Genomic DNA, 20,942 nt, shown 5'->3' on the forward strand with positions numbered 1-20,942 from the left:
AAAATAAATAAATAAAATATGTTAAAGCTGGAAACTGATGGGAATATACTAAATTGGAATTCCAAAAACATTACTCAGACTGTGAACGTTTGTCCTCAGTTCTAATCCACTGTTTTTGCCTAAGATCATGACCACAGGTAACCCAAGCTCTGCAAGCATTGATGTTGACCTTTGTAATATATGAACTACTGTAGCATCACATGATTTGAGCAATGTTATAACCATCGCATGATAGCAAAATTAGCAGGAGGGAGTGTGTTGGTGAAACATTGGCCTTCTGGATCCCATCCTACAGGATAGTTGCTAGGATCCTAAATGGAAATAAGCCTGTAGGATGAAATTAAACGTTTTTGTAGGATCCTGTAAAATCTGGCAGGATTTTATAAGATCAGAATAGTATGATCTGTCAAGATGCGTGATCCTTCAAGATCCGCAGTAAGTTTGCAGGAGTTCAAGGACTGTTACAAGATTATGTAAGGTCCTTGAAGATCTTTAAGGATTAGAAGTGATAATAGGAAGCTTAAGCACAGTTGTGGTGAGGCACGGACAGCAACTGGAAGTCAAACGTTTTCCTTTTTGAAGTGTTTTGACACCATCACATTTGTAACGTCAAGCCTCAGACATCCAATGTCGCAAAGGTCTGTGCTTAAGCTCCCTATTCTCTCTCAAGAACTTATGAGATCCTTTTGCAGATCTGAAAAGATCTTTTTTAGATTTCACCAGGGGTGGCACACAAGCAGATTTGAAAACTTTAAGGTCAAACTTAAAAATTTTAATTCCATACAGAGCTGTCATTGAGGGCTGTAGTCCATAACACCTGTCACGACTGAATACATGTGAAAGAACCTTGATGTTATGGGTGATCTTCACTGTAGTAAATTCATTGTAGCCACAAAGTAGTAAGATTGTTATGAGTATGAAGCCCTGTGCAACATGTGGCAGACATGTACATTGTTTAAACTGTATGTTGTTAAAAGCTGTAACCACCCATTGAAGAAAAAATAGGTAAGGGGGTCAGTTTCTTAAAAACAGAGCAATGTTGCTTGTTTTGGGTGTAAGCCTTTCATAAGAGCAAATTCATTCTGATGAAGGGCTTTTAATGCTCGAAATGTCAGCTCTGGAATCTTATCATCTGTTGGTAAAACCAAACATTCTTTGAAGAAAAACTCCCCTTTAAAGGAATGGTATTATTAAGAATTTACAAAATGGACAGAAAAAAGTCTGGAAAAAAACTTCTCAAAACTAAGTAAATTGATTTTTATTGTGATATACAGTCATTTCAACAAACGTTGTCGGTTCAAAGCATGAAGCTAAAAGACAAGACCGAAAGTTTATGTGGGATTTTTATCAATAAATTCATCAAAATCAGTCATGCCTGGAGAAAACAATAGGTTGTAATTAGCAGTACAATGACCTGCACGTGCAGGGATGATTTTGATGAAATTATTCATAAAAAATAATCCCACAAAACATTGCAGTCTTGTCTTTTAGCTTGATTTTAATCTGACAACGTAAATTGAAATAGCTGTATATGTCAGCCTAAAGGTCATGATTTCAAGTACCAGAAAGAAACTTCACAAAGTTGTAAAATATACTTATATTTGATGAAAAAGTCACTTTATAGATATTGCAAAAGAAACAATCCATAAACATACAAACTACAAAAGATAAGTTGATGGGTAATTGTGCTCCAAATTAACTAACATTCTTATTATTCAGATCAAGCACACATTTACACACATTTGCAGAAGTTTAAATGGCCTCAATCTCTGAAGACAACAAATTGGTCTTTATTGCAGCTTTTTTAAATTAGAATTCATTTCCTAGATATACATGTAGTGTTCACTTGTAGAGGAATTCTTCGTTACTGTGCACCCAAGGTGTCCAAACATAGTCGTACAGCTCTGGTTTGGAAGCAGGATCAGGCTCTGGGTAACGCACGGGCACAGCCGTGGCATTATATTGCTTGATTTTCTCCATCAATGCTGACACCATTTCTGGATAAACCTCAGACATATCATTTCTTTCTTCTGGATCCTCTCGTATGTTGAAAAGAAAGGTGCTGTTAATGTTGTCAAAAAGATTTGGTGCATGTTTGATGGTGTGGGGACTTTCTGCTGGTGGGACCCAACTTCCATTTCCTGGACAGCCGGTCAAAAGTTTCCAGTCGCCAACTCGTATTGCAGCTTGTCGACAGTGCTTGTAAGGCTCATTGTAAAAGTTCCAGTAAGCATCTATAGGATCAATACTATGCAAAATTTCCTTTCTAGGTGAGGGCTTCCCACTACTCAATGTGTCCCATACATTGTAACCATCCAATGGCAATCCATCAACTGATCCCCCAGCCAGATGCACAATTGTAGGGAACCAATCAGTGACATGGATCATCTCCGAGTTAATCTGACCAGGTGTTGATAACAGTTGACTGTGAACAAGCGCCACCCCTCTCATTCCACCCTCCCACAGTGATTCTTTCCAGCCACGCAAAGGCCAGTTGTTACCACCATAATGCACTTGCCCGCCATTGTCAGTACTGAAAATGAGCACTGTGTCATTCCACAAGCCATACTCTTCTAGAGCTTTGGTTATGTTGCCAATGCCTTCGTCCATGCAAGACACCATTCCTGCATATGTCCTGCGATTGTAGTCCTTTATATCACCGTACGGTTCGGTATAATGTGAGGGTACCTCCATAGGTGAATGGACTGCTTGGTACGCCACAAAAAGAAACAAAGGCTTTTCTGCTTCATGAGAGGAAATTACTTTCACTGCTTCATCTGTGAACAAGTAGGTCGAATAATTCCCAACAGCGTCACGAGCCACTTCTTCATTTCTTCGCAAATCATAACCATTCAAAGCAATAAATTCATCAGTTTTCCCTGGGAATCCCAGATCGTTCTTATGCCAATAATAGTCTTCCCCACCGGTCAAGTAGCCAAAGAACGAATCGAAACCGCGTTGAGTTGGGATCAACTCTCGTTTGTAGAATCCAATATGCCACTTTCCAACCATGTGGGTACTATAGCCACTCTCTTTCAACTTATTTGCAATCGTGGTCTCGTTCTCGGGGAGTGCATTCGCCTGAGATGGCCAAATTATTCCGTGTTGTAAGCCAGTATGGATTTGATACCTTCCGGAAAACAATTGGCTTCTGGTTGGTGTGCAAATTGGTTGTACGTAATAACTCTCGAGACGCACTCCACCGGCGGCCAAGCTGTCAAGGTTCGGAGTTTTTATGCGAGGATTGTGATAACCAACGTCGTTGAACCCAAAATCATCGGCCAAAATGAACACAATGTGTGGTGGTTTTCCGAGAACACTGTACATGTGCAAGCAGCAAATAATAAAACATATTCCGAAAGCTGAAATCTGGTTGCTGTTCATGCCCATGGTTGTCTGAACGGTCCGTCAAAACCCGGAACCAATCAGAAGATTGTCACGTGAAGCAACGAGGAGATGGAATCGAGCTCGCGGATCACACTACCATCGCAAAATCTGTAAACAATCTGAACAGTGTACAAACGAAAGAAAAATGTACCACAAAAAATTTTTTGAACCCAATCCTCCTCCGGAACACCGCATGGAACATTCGTTCTTCAAAAGGAGAACTGGGAACGAAGGGGTTTGTTTACATCTCTGTCTGTTTTCAATAATTTTTGACACGTTGTTCGGGTTTCCCCGTAACAGCTAGATAATCTGGAATCTGACAATTTTTCCAGTTTCGTTTCCCCCCGGCCGTGTAGTTATGCTCCCAATAGTCGAGGATGAAGTTAAACGTTTTTATAGTGAGCTCAGCCTGAAAGAGCCGATTGTTCGCAATCCATTCATTCATCGAGTACAAATATCGGGTTGGCAGAAGAAATTCGAGGTAAGAGAGGATGGCCCACAAATCTGTTGTATATACTTGTTAGATCAAGTTATGACATTATCCCATTTATTTTGCCTTAAAAAAGACGGATGCAGGCATTTGTTGTCGTGCAATGAGGTCTATACGAATATTCGAACGCAACGCCTCCCCCTAATGACAAGAAAGCGAAAATGATCTGTAAACGTTACAATGAATCTCAGTAGAAAAATATATTTCGTGTGTCAAATCGATGGATTTTTTTTTTCTCTGATTCATTTGGTCATTTTTCCAAGGATCATCACAAATATTTTCTTAGATTTAGGTCTTGTCGATTCAATGCGCTGTATAGTATCAATCCACTGCCCCACAAGCATCCTACGGTTTTATTAATCTCTAACAATATTAACACGTTAAATGTAGAAACTCTTACGGCTGTTTACATACACAGTCGATTAACTTTTGTTTGCTCATGAAAGCACTGTCATTTAAAGTCAAGAGCATATTCCGTCGATTTTTCACTTTTAAGACATTTATTTATTTAAATGCGGTGATTTGCAAAACAAAACTTGAAGTTGGATTTCTGACAGTATTTTTAATTTATGATGTCGGTCTTTATAGTACCTGTTATGAAAACGCATTTTAATTATTGTTTTATCCACGCAGTCAATGCAGATTTTATTAATGCAAACATATTAGTTACATTCCATGTATACACTTGTATTTGCACATTGTATCATTCTTTTATGTTTTGTAATTGGTTTGTGATAATAATTTCCAGCAAATATCTAACTACAAATTATGGCCATTTAGCATTTTTAGCTCCGCGGTTTTCGCTTATGTGAACACAAATTGTGAACCCCTTGGGTTGGGGGAATGTTTGTTCATTTAAAAATGACAAGAAGAGACCCTGAAGCCAATTATAATTTATATTATTAATAACGTCTATCCCAGAAAACACTTTGTACAAAACTAAAACTTGAAAGTCACCGTGTCTTTCTTGGCATTTCAACAAGCATCTAGTTGATATTAGATTAAAAATAGCCACCAGAATCTTACAATCTAATTAAAATATTATAATAGATACTTGAAAAAATTCAAGTCCACCCTCGATCTTCTTCCCTGGCCAAAAGAGATCAATATAAACAAATAAATGATGTGTACATAACATATTGTACTGGTAGTTCACATTGAAAACAGTTTCTGTACATCTTCAGCAGTTACATTGCTCAGGTAGTTAACGACTGGACAAGCCATTTAAGTTAATGGCTGGATTTTTAACAGTGCCTTTAAAGGCACTGTTTCATTACCATAAATCCTGCTTATAAGTAATGGACTTATGCCAGTTCGTAAGGGGCATAGACATTTTACTTTAAATTAGTAATAAATTATCCACCATTTATGAAAAGGTCTGTTTTGTTGTGTTTTGACAGATTGTTTTGGGCTTCATTTTTCTTCTTCCAATTCGTCTTTTGGTTGGTGTTATTCTCATCCTCTTTGCTGGAGTTTGGTGTTTTGCTATTACTGCAGGATGGAATCCACCAGACTTGAGGACTCCACTGACTCCATGGAGAAGGTAAATAAGTAGAGTATCAGAAGACTAATCACTATGAAATGGCATTTAATTAATTAATTATTTTTTTATTTACTTATTTATTTATTTATTGAGTTTCCTACATGTAATTCCCTCACCCCAGCCATGTGTCCTCTTCTTTTCTCTATTTACAGTAATCAACTAAAATTTTGATGTATTGTACAAAGTTTACATAAGGGCTGCTTTCTAGTAAAATCAATTGTTTTTTACATTTATATAATTTCCGTTTACAGTTATTTACTTATTATATAATAATTAATATATGAGCAAGCACTGCCAAACTTTCCAACTTAATTTCTGAAATTTATTTGGAAACATTTTAGTGTGACAGGTTAATAATAATAAAAAAATGGTTTTAATGTATAGAAAGGGTTAAAACAGCATAGTGAGTATTTACTAAATTATGTCAGTTACTCTTTTAAGTACATGTACCACCCACAACAGCTGAAAGCTTTGTTATTGTTTTTCTAATTTTTAAGAAGCTTTCTTTCTATTAAATTTGTTATGTGTTTGCGTTGTTTCATAAATGTCATCATAGTCTTAAATTTTTCAGAAGTTAAATTTTAATAAGTTTTGAGTGCTTCCGTAAGAAGAAGAGAGGGAGGTATGATTAATGAATTTTTGAAAATTTGAGAAAGCAAAATTGAGTTTGAAGAAACATACAAGTTTAAATTAATAGATGGACGTAGTTCAAAACAGTTTGTTCTTAACCTGCTGTACAGTAATGCATGGTAACTATAACTGCACACATCCTTTAAGTTTCATTAAAAATTAGTTACCCATTGACTCCTTAAAAGCATCAGAAGCCATCATCATCATCATCATCATCATCAGTCTATGTATTAATAAAAAGCAAAACTGGGTGCAATCAGGCCTCCTAAGGGTATTTTGTTGGAACAACTTAAGAATTACTGTCTTTTACATTTATAGACACATTGACAGTACCCGAAATGTTAAACAAGGTCGTTTCATTTCATGGCTATTTTGATGGGCCTTATCTAGAATCCAGTGTACACAGTTGGGAATTGTTTTGTTCTTCAGGAAAATGAAAGATGGCATTCCTGCTATTGTCCGATTACTGCTGTTTGTCTTGGGCTTTCACAAGATCAAGATTAAAGGCAAATTGGCTTCACCATCAGAAGCTCCTTTAACTGTTATTGCCCCTCATTCTTCATTCCTTGATATATTACTGCTGTGTGAATATGGTACTGCACCTTCTGGCATTTCAAAAATGGAAAATCTGGAGAGCCGTACCCTTGGACGTAAGTTAAGGGGCATGCATGTAAACACTTACTAAGGATGGTCAGTTAACATGAGAATGGAATTTAGAATGTGCATCAATAAATGAATAATGATAATAATTTTATTATTGCTATAGCGTGAAATTCATTAATAGATTATCTAATGCACTTTACAAATTGATAAAATGGAGACTAACTAATAGTACCATAATAATGATTATTAGTTAATCAATTAAGCTAACACAAACATTTACTTGCTAGAAAATCTTCTACGGCTGTGAGTTGGTGGTTTGTTTTTGTGCTTAACACTTTCACGCATTTGTTACTATAATTATTTATCACTGATATTGATACACGTATATAAAATATATAATTAAAAGAAAATAGATGTTAATCACTGCAATGTACAAGTGAAGTGTGTGTGCAGTCTAGTGGAATGACCATAATAAAAATGAATCTGGATTCAAGGCTGTTGCCCAAGAAAAATTCAAGGAGCTCACAAGGCCGAAAGCCAAGAGGGTAGAAGCCCAGCATGTGAAGTGTTAGATGCTGCTGCAAAAAATTTGCATGCCCAGAGCATTTTCTTGGATGCCCCAGACTACTAGACTCCTGTCAGGCTGCAGCCGAGTCAGGATGGCTAATAGTGGGGAGCAATGCAAGCTAAATTGCAATACTAGCAAAGCAAGAAGACTCGTTTTTTTCCCACTCTGACGTTGTTATTCGTTTGTGTGGTGATTTTCGTTGCTCCCCACTATCTGAATGCCTGAAACAGGCCAGCTCCAACCTACAACCTTGATCATACAGCAGACCTCATGGATTATAATTTCTTGTCTTTCAGCATTTTTTCAGTCACTTGAAGTCATTGGTGTTTCAAGAGACAATACAAAATCAAGGCAAGCAGCTGTCAAGGAACTGCAATACAGAGCAATTACAACAAAAGGGCAGTGGCCCCATATCTGCATTTTCCCTGAAGGTGCACTTTCTATTAATATGTTTATTCAGTGGTAGATTTAGGAGAAGACCCTAGGGTAAGATTGCTGTACTGGCCTTCCCCCTTCCCCCTCCCCTTCAGGAGTAGTTTTATTCTCTTGTTTAGCAAACAGAAACACCCAACAGTTCATTTTGGGATGGCCTTGATAGCCTCAGAAATTAGGATTTAATTATAAAGAAAACCTAGTGCACTTTTCTTCAGCGAAGTGTCAACTCAAAACTTGACATAACACTGAAAAACTAGTTCCTTTTGATTTTGAAGGGGAAAATATGACATTTAAAATGTGGAAAAAAGCATTTTCATAAAACCATCAACAGCTAGTAAATTTGGAGAATAAATGTGTTTACGTACGCATTAGTAGCCAGGCTGTAGCTAGTGCTACTGAAACGTGTTATAAGAAGATACAAAGGGACAACAATATTGTATTTTAAAAATTTATTTTCAGGTACTTGCACAAATAGAAAAAGCTTAATATCATTTAAACCTGGTGAGTTATAAGCTGTATGTTTCAGATAATTTGTGTTGGTTGGCATTTTTAGTTTGTTTTCCATGGCCAGTGTACACATACTTCCTGGTGGATGTATCCATTTGTATTTGACTGTACATGTGCATTAAGCCATTTATCAGGATGTTTGCTATTGCTTCAAATATATATATTTTTTTCAGCTTAATGCTTGCTTTACAGTTGTATTGTGTTGTGATTTTAATTTTGGTTTTGGTTAAGAACTTTTTAAAACCAGTTTAACCCTTTCAGGACGACCCCTGCAAATATCGTACAAATTCGTACAATGACGTAAAATGTGTCTATAGCAATGCGTTTTTGTGTACCGGTTCTGAAAATACCCTGGGTTTTCCCTTTAGGCCCCGCCAATCATTGTCTCACCCTTTGTTTGTCCTCTTTTGCCATTGGCTGCGGTATGGTTTTAAATCCTTTGTTCCTGAAAATGGTGATGAATTTCAGGCACTGAAGGAAAATAAAAATCTAACTGGTTCCAAAAACAAAAGTCAACCAAAGCTAGTAGCAATGAGCTTGAATTAATATACTACTAATCCTGTTTTGCACTCTGTAGGAGCCTTTATACCAGGATGTCCAGTTCAACCAGTGTGCCTCCGTTTTCCTGGTCAACCTGTAAGTACCATTTGTTTTTAAAAATGCAACTTTATTGGGTATTTAAACTATAAAAATTAATGAAAAAGAAAAAAATTATTATGAACCCAAGAGGGTAGACCACGAATGGGACACAAGGGCCCATGTGAGCACTGCCAAATTGTTAAGTTAAAACTATAATAATTATAACATTCAGCCAGAGGTGAATGTTGAGCTTTGTGTAGAGTGGGGCCCATGCAGATTGAAAATGTTTGAATATTTAATTTAAAGTGTTTGGCCCTTATGTTCGCCTTGGATCTGCCACTGATTATTGATAGCAAGACTATATAAGACCCTGTTTATGTGGTCTCTGGACCATAATATTATAAACATATAGACTTTTAAAAAGTTTGAAACTATAGTCAGCATCTAAATTTATTATTAGACTTTTTTTTTAATTTCTTAATAATGTTGTTCAGTTGGTTGATAATAATGTCATGCAGACTTAAATTGTCATTTTGTTTTCCCAGGATATTTATTCTTGGACATGGGATGGCCCTGGAACGTAAGCATTATTAAATAAATAAATATGTTCTGGTTAAAAAATTGAAAAACTATCTTGACTAACTGTTTCACTGCAAGTGACTTATTAACTTATTATTTTTTTAGGCTATTATTGACTGTTCTTCTTCTATGCATGCTGAATAATGTAGCTGAAATAGAGGTAAGCTTATTATTATTACTAAGTTTTCATTTATTCCATCAAACTTAAGATAAGAACCTATGGTCAAGGTTTTAAGTTAGATTAACAAAGTATTCGTCACAAGTGGAGGTTAGGTGCCATAAGGGGGAGGGGTGGGAGGGGAAAATGCAATCAATGAACAAACAGCTAACTGGTTCAATGCCATGCATGAAAGTACGCTGTAATACAAGCTTGATGCAATGCCAGCTAGCCTGAGCTTCAGAGAAGACCACTAACTGTTTCTAAGATCAGGCAATCTCGTATCCAGAGTCCTCAGGCTCTTGGGTAATTACCTCACGTGACAAGCCCAGCTCACCAATCTCGTACCCAGAGTCCTCAGGCTCTTTGGCCAGTGGTTAGTCGCCAGGAGAGACCCTGGGGACTTCGAATTTTATTACTGCAGGATTTCTGTAGTAAAACAATGGAAACCGTTACGGAACAGCCAATCAGAAAATTTACATCTTTACGAAGTCCCCAGAGTCTCTCCTGGCGCCCACCAGCTGAACAAAAAGCATGAGGACTCTGGGTACGAGATTGAAGATCAGGAGCCCAGGAACCAAAACCACTGACCACCTACAGTGGAAAAGTGGACCCACAATAAAGCCCACCATAAAAACTTCTGGATACCCCAACTGCCAAAAAATGCTAAAAACGCCTACCACTAAACACCAACAGAAACGGCAACATGCTAAAATGCTCAAGACATTAACACACAAACCGTCACTAAATGCCACCTGAGTAGACAATTCAAGCTGAACCCCAGACCCCACAACGAAGACATGGGAGACTGCCAACAAGCTTGCTCCTTGTTGTTAAATATATGCATGTTAAATTTCATTCAACTATTAATATATATTAAACATACATATTCTGATACACAAATCATTTCTTTAGCAGCCTTTAGCAGGTCTAGACTGCGAGCGGTCTCTCTTTTGCTCGTGAATCTGTGGAGAAGAATGCAAAAACTGAGCACAACATTTGGGGGGTGTTTCAGCATGAGCCTTCTTGCACCCATGCTGCTCATGGTTTTGCTGCTCGTGCGCATGACTTGCACTTCAAATATCTTGCATTCTCCCCTGCGGATTCTCGAGCAAAAGGCTCAGACTGCTTGCAGTCTATATCAGGTGTGATTTTCTGGAGATGCACACATTCTCAAAGATCTCTGAATTGTAGCCATTAAATCGCCTCTAGCTTTCAAAAAACTTGACAATGTGTGAACCTCTGGTAACTCTAAGACATGACATCCCTGGAATCCTTCAAGCCCAAATATTATCAGAAATTCAATGCAAACACTGTACTTAATGCCATTGTCATGCCGTAGACATGCTTTACAGTGGCCTGAGTTACATTAGCTTTGTGTTAATTTTGGTGTTATGTTTTGGCCGGGTTATTTAATTTATAATATTTACTTTTGAGTTAAACATTCTTGCATGCATACCAAATAATGTGTTTTGTGTAGTGGAAGTACTGTCAGTGATATGATTTTACAAATTTAAGACGATGAACCAAGCCACGCTCCTGTTAATAAAATTAATATTAATATTATTGCACAGGCAGCATTTTCAAATTGTCTTGTTTGTTGATGATTAAGGCTGTCTTTCCTCAATAAGCATACATGCAGTTCATTTTAAAACTGTCAAAAAGTAATTCTCATGTTTTTACATCCTATGTAACAGTTCCTGCCAGTATGGAACCCCACTGAGGAGGTATGATATATATAATTATTGTTTTACCAAGTTGCTCTTTCTTATATATTTTAATAGGACATTTTCACTATGGCGTCATTTGACTACAACTACCAGAATCCTTCAATTTTTGTTTTCTCATGCTAAGTAGAGCTATTGTTCTTTGCTCTCCACTGGGATTACAAAATTTGAATTTGAAAAGGAAAACAAAATGAATTCTGGTAGTTGTAGTCAAATGACGCCATCATGAAAATGGCCTATTGGGCTCTGTAACGTCACGTGATAGTTGTTATCCAATAGGATGCAAGATTTTACATGTGCTCGCGATCTTGTAGAGGACTTTTGGGGTGAACCGTCTCATGGATTAAAATATCATTTGTTCACGTTTATAAGAACTGTTTTTGTTGCTCAGCAAAGCCACAACGTTACAGGCTCTATATATAGTTTTAATAGCACCACGTGACAGTACTGTTTTTGTTTGAGGTAACTTTTCTTGCCTGTCAGAGTTCTTCCATTTCATAGGTTTATTGAAAAGGAAGCCAACAGATCTAGAATGTTGTCAAAAAGATGCCAAAGTTTCTAAAACTGTATAGCTGTTTTAACAGTAGCACACAGTACTGCTTTTTCTGTAGGTAACTTTTATTTTTGAAAGTTTTGTGATGGCTTCTGTGTCAACTGAATTATGATCGCTCTTCCTGTCAGAGTTCTTTCATTTCATAAACTTATTGAAAAGGAAGCCATCAGAATGTTATCAAAATGAAGTCAAAGTTTTTTAAAACTAATGAAAACTTTAATAATTGACAATGATGTGGTGAACGGTACTGTGATATTTAAATATTTATTATCATTTTTATGTCAGTATACAAACCATTCATAACAATCAGCAAAATTTGGATTACCAAAAGATAAATGACTATAATTTCATGTATTGTAAACATCAATAAAATTTGAATCATCCAAAAGTAAACAACTGTAAGTTATTTCATAATTTTGTTTCAGGAAAAAGAAAATCCTAAACTCTATGCTGAGCATGTTCAACAGTATATGTCAAGGTTGGTTGAGATCATCGCACATTGTTCATCCTTTCCCCGGGACCTAACTGACACTGCATGAACAAATTTCAATATTTCTACCTCTAAATCAACTGCAAAAGCCAAGGACAAAGCAGCTCTCTGGGCAAAATTTGCTGGCAATGGCGTCTTTTCTCGCCAAGTGTGTCTATTGCTGCGGTCTTACTGCTTTAAAACATTTATGAGGGGATGGTTTTGTCATTGCTTAATCTTATACTAGCTAAGATCGTCTTGTTGTTTAAGAAAAAATCGAACAAAAATTCTCAATATAACAAGGTCAACTTAGGTGTAAAAGGGGGTTAGTTTGTAAAGAAACTGCGGTGCTGTGTCAGGGCGTAAGGAGTAGAAACGAATGTTTGGTTTACCAGCAGAGTTGATAACTAAAGGTAAATTGGCCACCGTAAAGAGTTCAAGTGCTGACGTTTCGAGCGTTAGCCCTTCGTCAGGTCAGAGCAAATCAGTGTAAAAAAAAAATAAATAAATAAAAATTAAGCCCCTTTTTGAGTGCATGACAGATGAGGTGACATCATCTGAGAAACACTGAAGAGTTTACTGCAAAAGGGGCGTACATTGCTGTTTGGCTAAAAAGTCAGAAAAATGCTCAAAACCTGCTCAGTTTACTCTGCACCGCAGATTTTGTACGCTCAACCGCCCTTCAAGGTTTTTCAATTTCATATTGTTCAAAGGCTAACCTACCAGGAAGTTTGCCTCTGCTTTAATCTAGTGGCAGTTTCATGTTAATTATCAAATCCTTTTAAATTTAACCTTTAGGCAAAAAGGAAAATATATGGCTTCACATTTAGCACCCAAAATCCACACTGCGTGCTGAAACTGGTCAAGTTTGAAGTGCTTTTCTGTCTTTGGTCAAAAGGATATACGCTCCTTTTACACAAATCCCTTATAAATCATGTTTTACCGTGGTTGTCGAGCTTCAAGACATAACTGACAGCTCTACAAGGTCTGTAGTCTCATTTTTGGTGGCTATCGTGTCACTATTGTTCAGTCGTGAATAGTGATTGAAGTAAATAGCTTTGTACGTTTTCGTCATACAATAGCTTACAATGCGTGTTCGGATTGTATGGCAGAAGGAAAGCTGGAAAAGCTCGAAATATTAAAGCACTCAAAGCAGGGATGTATACAACCTCGTTCCCAGGGTCTCTCCTCTTTCCGTCCCCTGAGGGACCTTGGGAACGAGTTGGGATGAGCATCAATGAGAAACTCCGAATTACATGATTCTGATTCCATGATTTGAGTCTGGGTCTCATATGTAGAAGGCCAGATAATTACTGTTACTGCTGCTTCAGATCTGTAGCTTAACCCTATAAGTTGTACATCCTTCCGAATACGGTGTTTTATTTTGTTTATAGGTGTTTAAATCTTCCCGTGACAGGCCACTCATTCGAGGACACCCTTCTCATGGCCACCGCTACCAAGCTTGGCCTTCCACCTGAGGCCGGAGTCATAGAGTTCAATAATACTGCAGGCAAACTAGGGTGTGTACTGCAAAACAATTTAAATTAATTTCCTGTATGACATGGTCATTGGGAAATGAATGTTTAAGTTTAGTAGAATCTCTTAATAATAGAGAGATTTAGAATCGCGTTTACGGCAAACAGCAAACGATAGATTCACGTTTGTGTTTTCTTGAAACTGAAATAAGTACAAATATGACAATAGTGCAGAACCTTTGATGGTAACCCAAAAGAACTCAATTTACTGAGAAACTGGAAACAGTGAGCGGCTCTAAAATATAGGACAAAGATGATCCCGTGGTCATTTCTGCCGTTTTGCGTAAACGTTAGAAACCCTTTTGATCCAGTGCGCATAGCAGGGCATGTCATAATTTTGTGTTGACATAAAGTCTGCAAAAACTATCAACACAAACTTTTCAAAAAGTATATGCTATAGTGCACTGCTTTCAAGAAACATTTCTCTAAAAATTTCAAGACTAAATTCAATGCCCGTTTCAACGGTCACCTTTGGGACCACGATCTGTTGTCTGTAGTTGAGAAAGTCCGTCATTTTATTTATTACTTTCAGCCAGATTTCTGTCCGTAATAGAGCAGAGGTGTCCGCAAGCCGGGAGTTGGCTGTCTCGCTTTCAGCGGATGCTTTAAACTTCGTAGAAGATGACCGAACACTTGTCACAATATTTCTAGGATGTGATTATTGCGAGAATTAGAACTTCGTTATACTTTTTGTACTAGTTGTCGCAAGGAATGCTCCAGAGTTTCCTACACCTTAGTCCTCTGTGTAACTTACAATGATTTTTGCAAATCGCTTCTTCACTAACTACATAGCCTAGAAGGGCGCCCGGGAAGCCTGTTCGCATGCTACAAACTACAGTTAGACACCACTGATTCCTAAAATGTAGCCAAGTAAGACCCCTCAAGGCAGCGTATCACTCACCGTTTCTGTATCAAGTGGAGAAAGCTTGCTCTTAACCATTACAGAGTGAGAATTGCCTGAAGTGTAGCTTGGTGTAACCTTTAGGGACCTGCTTATTCTGTGTTGTGCAATACCATGCGAATAGAAAAGGTGTTTCCACTTTGAATTGACTTTGTTTTGTCAATCTCATTGCTAGCTATTCAATAAGATCTTAAACTGCATGCAATGTATGAGAATGACAGAACCACTTGACTGGTTTTTGCAACCAAATACCTCGTCTTCTGCTTTCTCCTGCTTTTCGACATTAACTGAACTGTTCACGGTTATCCGATCTCCACAGTGTCTCAGTGCTTCAAGAGGTAACTTGCATTTTGTTGTTTCCAGAGTAAACCTCGATTCTGCAAAGGAGCATCTTAACAGATTTGCACTTATGGACTCAGATAAAGATGGCCAGATTTCACTGCAGGATTTTGCACTACATTACAAGTTACCCACCTCAACACCCGTAAAGGAGATCTTTTCAATTTTAGACAGGGTAAGATTTTGTGATAACATTACAGCATCCTTCGCTCAACGGTGACGTTGTTCACGACCTTGAATAGGGAGCTTTATCAACGGCGACGGCAGCGAAAACGTCACTATTAAAATTATTTTCTCTTTTTGATGGTCCTCTATGTGCAGTTCATATATATAGTCCTTACCTTTACTTTGAATTCATTTATTTTGGTTTCTTGGTTACAAGTCTCCTTAAAGCGTATCTAAGCTGCTAGATGTGGAGTCTTGAGTGTTTTTTGACTACAAAATGACACGCGTTTTACTTCGTTTTGCAGGAAAATACAGGTTTTATTGACTTCCGGCAGTACTTAGTAGGATCAGTTTGTTTGGCCAGGGTAGCAGCTAACAAAGAAGTGACCGAAAGTGCGTTAAAGGTAAGCTTACAGTGCCTTCATGTCTGGAGAACTAGCACAGAAACTAGTATTAATTAGTGTAAATCTACTAGTGTTCTATCACGAATGACGTTCTCTGATTGGCTACGCTACTCGCTATCTATTCTGTGATAGATAATGAGTAGCGGTTTTCAACAAAATCGCGGCCGCTTCTTCGCGTTTTCGAAGTGTTTGCGATGAGGAAATAGATAATTTACTTGTTTAGTTTTGACCGACTAGTAGATTTATACTAAATAATTAGATTATTCGCTCTCGATTTCTATGCGTGATAGCTGATTCGGGCTGCGCCCTCATCAGCTATCACGCGATAGAAATCTCGAGCTCATAATCTAATTGTTAATTATCTTTGGCTGCGTATATGATGGCTCGGATGGGAATGGATAGCAAACCAGAAAAAATTGGCCTTTTTTTTTCCAAGTTCTTCCTGTGTATTTTAGAGAAATCGTTAAAAACTGATTATAGTTTGCTCTTCCTCGGAGAAATCAGTTCATAATTTCCTGCTAGTGCTCTAACAGAAATTTTGTGTTAGAGAAAAGGTTCTTTGTCAAGCATGTGAATAGTTTTGACCACAATACAGAGACATCTATGGACTTTTAAGTGCCATCTGAAAACGCACCTCTTTAAGGAAGCTTTTATTGATTGAACGTTTAATTTTTATCACCATGATCACTAGTACCAACATGCATTGTATATGTCGATTTTTATTGCGGTGTATTATTTTTTAATAATTATTATTTAGATACTCTGTATTTGATTATTACAGATAGAAATCATGTAATGCGCACTTGATCATTTCATGGAAAGTGCGCAATATAAGAATTAAAATTACTATTATTATTATTATTATTATTATTATTATTATTATTACATCAGTGGAAATTGTTCTTTTATCTTCTGAACCAAACCCATATGAATTAGCTTTTATATATGAGATGTTGATATTTTACAATTTTATGACAGCAAACTGTAAAATCACTCAGGTATAAATAGGATTCAAACTGTAAATAATAAAGTTTTTTCATTATTAAAAAATTTTAAAAAATATTATTATTATTATTATTATTATTATTATTATTATGAATAGCAATTTGCTTGAAATATGTTAATAAAGAGTTCTCATTAATTATTATTATTATTATTATTATTATTATTATTATTATTATTATTATTACTATTATTATTATTATTAAATCACCGTGACAGTGCCCCTTCAAGTAGTTGCGAAAAGAAATCCATGAAAAAAAAAAGTCAGCCTTGAAAGTGAATCGAACCCACTACTTCTGCGATCTTGGTGCAGGGCTCGAGTTGCGAGCATAACTGCGATGGTCTTCCTTGTATTTAGACGTTTCATCCGCAGTTCAAATACATTATATTTCCTGTAACTTTATAGCATAAAATGTGTGAAGAATCACAGATAAATGTTTCTGACGCTAAACCAACCTACTCAGGCCAAAACACAGTTTAATGTCCCTGACTAGCTAACGTAGCTGGTGGCAAATGTTTAGTGCGCGCAAAGATAGCGCCATTAGGGAGCTTAAGCAACGACGACGGCGACGGCAACGACAACGCCACAAAACAATAGGTTTAATGAGCAAAAACAATCGCTCTGCACGTGCGTTTTACATTTTGGTACATTTCTTTACCGTCCTCTGCAAATCAACAACGTGAAATGACCAAATTTTAGGTTTTCTCGAGAACGGGAGCGTATGACGCAAAATCTTCTTTATTTTTCCTTACTTTGACGTCGTTCATACTAATTTAGTTCCTGGAGAGTTCGCCAGCATTTTTCAAGTTAAACAAATTTAAATGATTGCGAAAGAGTCACAAAAACGAGAAGTAATATTTTTAAATGACGTTCTCATTACCGTTGCCGTCCTCGTTTCTTTAACTCCCTAATAACGTGGAATGACCACATTTAAGGTTTTGTGGAGAAAGTGAACGCACGACGGTGAATGTTTCATTTTTTTTTTCTTAGCTTGTACGCCACTCCTACCAATTTGGTTCCTGGATAGTTCGCCATTTTTGTAAAAGTTGAGCGAGTTGAAATAATCGCGAAGTAGCACAAATGAAATGAAGATTTATTTTCGGGTGATGTTTTCGTTGCCGTTGCCGTCGTCGTTGCTTAAGCTCCCTATTCTCGACGCTGCTCCGCCGCCAAAACTTTGTCACCCGTGAACAATGCCGCCAGCTGGCCAGCTTAGTTCTTGACCCATCTTTGTGTATTTTGTATGATTGTACCTAATAGTTGAAAACTGCTTGTCAGGTTTTACAGGAATATAGCAAGCCAAACCAAAGCGTTACCCCTAACAACAGCGTAGGAGACATTCTGGAAAGCGTTTTGCAGACAGTTGATGACACAAACTATGACAACCATAACGTGAGGAGTAGAAATGGTGAGATAGCTTGAAGTTTATGGTGGTGCACGTGACACAATGCAGTTCAATATTTATATGTGCAGACATCCCGGGTGATTTCCATTTTATCAGATTGACAGGGCAGATTGACTATTTTGACTATAAACTGTTGTAAAATGGAACATTTTCCAATCAAACCGGGCCAACCGAGAAGAATGGCTCTTTCCATTTTTGATTCCTTTCCCCAATCACCCACGTGAAGTGAAAATCTATTGAAGAGAAAGAGGGCATCGAACCGGTTTGTCAAAATGGAACGGCAAATTTCGAACCGACTGGTCAAATGGATCTACTTCAAAGGTGTTCCTTTTGTTTTTCTGGAAATTCAGTTCCGGTCGGATCGAACCGTTCCATTTGATTTGTAACCGGAATTTCCAGAATTTTTGGCATAATGGAAAGCATCCCCCGTCTCTTATCGCTCAATGCGCTGATTTAGGAAAAGCACGGGAACGTCATTTGAGGACGCGAGAGCGCGCGGAATAGTGTAGACGCGAGGCTATTTCGACTATCTTATGGGTATTCTTAATGCGCGCGCCGTTGTCAACTGACGCTCCCGTTCTGTTACTAAATCAGCCTAAATAACTCTCAGTGATAACTTGTAGCGCTCTGACCATTAGCCTGCCTTTTCCGCCTTTGGCGAAACAAAAGCCGGAAAGAGAGTCGCGAGAACTCCGACTGGACTCCACTAAAACGGACTTCTAAGGAAGTCTACGATTCGTGAAAATTTTGTATGGATCATTCTACATGTATTACCAGTTTGGGTTTCAAAACAAAAATAGGGACGCTTGGTTTTTCGTAGCTGAAGCGACAACACCTCTAAATTCTGAGTTACTTCAAATATTCTGAAAGCATCAAACTGTTTGTGTAACTTTGAACAAATTTGCTTTAGATAGACCGAAAATTATGCTAGGAAACAGCAAATTGAACTTTTTAAACTTGCCTTTTCCTTAAATCTCCTCACCCCCAAAACCAGTGGCTTTTTCTTTGCAGTAATAGGATGCACCTTGAGAGTAAGCCTTCCTTGTTCCCCTAAAAGAGCTTGTTTGCGGCTACTTGAATTTTCAGTACAATGTTAATTAATTTGAGAGAGCCTCATATTTATTGTTATGTTTTTTTTTACCATTGCAGAAGAGTTTCAAGAATTTCTTTCCAGTCATCAAGAACTGACTACATTACTCTCAAGTCTGCTGCCAGGCGAAACGTTTGTTGAAAATCATGTGAGAGAGTCAATACTCATATGAGAGGAACTAGGAAAAAAGATGTTTTAATAATTGTACGATTTTTGTTGCTCGCCATTTTTACCAGCGTTTTTGGGACTGGTTGGTTTTTTTGAAAATTTTGAGAAAAAAATGGAAAGGGATGACAAAAGAAATGAATTGAAGACGAATTGAATTATTGGCTGGCTAAAACAGCAGCGAAGAGAACTTTTTCATTAGCTATAAATAGCAGGTTGTTTTGTTTCGTTGGATTTTTACTACCGTAAGTAAGTAACTAGAAATTACATCAAAAACAGAATGTTGGTAATTTACTTACTTAATTACATTATTACATTATTTAATTAATTATTTAATCAAATTTGTTATTATTTAATGAAGTATATTGTAAGATTTAAAAAATTTAGGTAGGAAATTGACAGACGGAGATTAATTGTTATAATTAAACAGCAATTTTGAATTGTAATTGAGCATCAAATGTTTAATAGTTATATATCGACTGAAAATCTGACAGGAATTGAGAATTTGTAGCGGATTGATAACTACTACTACGATCTACTGATAGTAAAAGAATTATAGCCATTGTAGAATAGTAGTATGAATGTCAATCTTGTGAAGGTCACCAAACTAATGAAGGTATTTCAAATTGTGCATAATATTTAAATTCAGCTTTTGTTGATGTAAACGAGAAGGTGTATTACTGGACAAGATTTTGTACGCCAGAGCGTTTTTCACAAAGGATATTTGTTATTTAAAAGAAATTTAAGAACCACGGTACTGAGTTTGTGTACAGCCGACTGCGCAATCACTTACAGTGGTAGTATATTAATTTTTAGTGAAGTGGAAAAGAAGATTATTGGTTTGACGTGAAAAGATTTATTAAAGATATTTGATAGGCTTTAGGTGCGTTTTCATTTTTGTGCTTGTCCTTGTTTTCATCGCTGGCCAGTTTTCGTAACCTCTCCGGCATCTGTCCTTACACCACAAGCCCAAGAGTCCATACAAACATTGGCGGTCTTCATGTACGTGCGCCGGTTTTAACTGGTGATTTTGCCTACGTCGCTCACGAATCAAGACTGGAAATGCTGTATATGAAGTATTTGAAGCCAGGAAGTCGCATACGTCCTTGGGAGGGGGGGGGGGGGTATTTTTTTGTCGTGGTTCCTTTTCATGGAACATAAAAGCGAGGCAAAGGAAGACCGCATTTTTGGGGTGAAGAGGGTGGGGGGCTTTAAATCATCGAGGGGAGACGCCAATGGAGGAAAGCTTGAATGTGATTTTAATGGTCTTGCTTGCTTTCTCATGGACTAATGTAGCTCTGTTGCTAAACCGCTGTTTGGTTTACCCCCGCCATTGGGGACGGGGGAGAGGTGGTACCCAGCCCTGTTTTATTTATTTATTTATTTATTTATTTATTTATTTATTTATTTATTTATTTATTTATTTATTTATTTCACTTAGCCAAGTGATAATTGAGATAAAAGAGACAAAAGTAAACATTATACTAGAGAATATACAAGAGAAAAAAATAAATACAAACATAACAGATGTATTTGGGTGGTAGGCTACCAGAAACCACAGGGCTTTTACACGGGGCCTCCCAGGGACCTTGATAGGTGATAATTAATTGTATTGATTGATAAAAAAAAAAAGTAAGCATTGGGTGGGGTATTCTAGACTAGACTCCAAAAATCCCTACCCTATCCCAGACTAATTGACCATTTTCAG

General features: G+C 37.3%; 1 protein-coding gene and 1 pseudogene across 2 annotated transcripts; one reads left to right on the forward strand and one right to left on the reverse strand.

Annotated features, from left to right (window-relative positions):
• Positions 1–1,595: 1,595 nt before the first annotated feature.
• LOC146473535 (arylsulfatase B pseudogene) lies at positions 1,596–3,538 on the reverse strand (annotated as a pseudogene). Its single transcript, XR_014866369.1, has one exon. The product of XR_014866369.1 is annotated as an arylsulfatase B pseudogene (transcript).
• Positions 3,539–3,579: 41 nt separating this feature from the next.
• On the forward strand, positions 3,580–20,112 carry LOC146473536 (lysophosphatidylcholine acyltransferase 2-like). Its single transcript, XM_085118218.1, has 15 exons — positions 3,580–3,868; positions 5,278–5,420; positions 6,480–6,700; positions 7,518–7,652; positions 8,116–8,157; positions 8,741–8,799; positions 9,288–9,322; positions 9,427–9,481; positions 11,176–11,205; positions 12,184–12,236; positions 13,622–13,747; positions 15,027–15,177; positions 15,473–15,571; positions 17,853–17,982; positions 19,129–20,112. The coding sequence occupies exons 1-15, from the start codon at positions 3,746–3,748 to the stop codon at positions 19,239–19,241; spliced, it is 1,515 nt and encodes a 504-aa protein (XP_084974344.1). The 5' UTR covers positions 3,580–3,745; the 3' UTR covers positions 19,242–20,112.
• The last annotated feature ends 830 nt before the right edge of the window (positions 20,113–20,942 follow it).

Source organism: Pavona decussata, unplaced genomic scaffold (genome assembly GCF_977016875.1).
Source record: "Pavona decussata unplaced genomic scaffold, jaPavDecu1.1 SCAFFOLD_93, whole genome shotgun sequence".
Taxonomy (NCBI): Eukaryota; Metazoa; Cnidaria; class Anthozoa; order Scleractinia; family Agariciidae; genus Pavona; species Pavona decussata.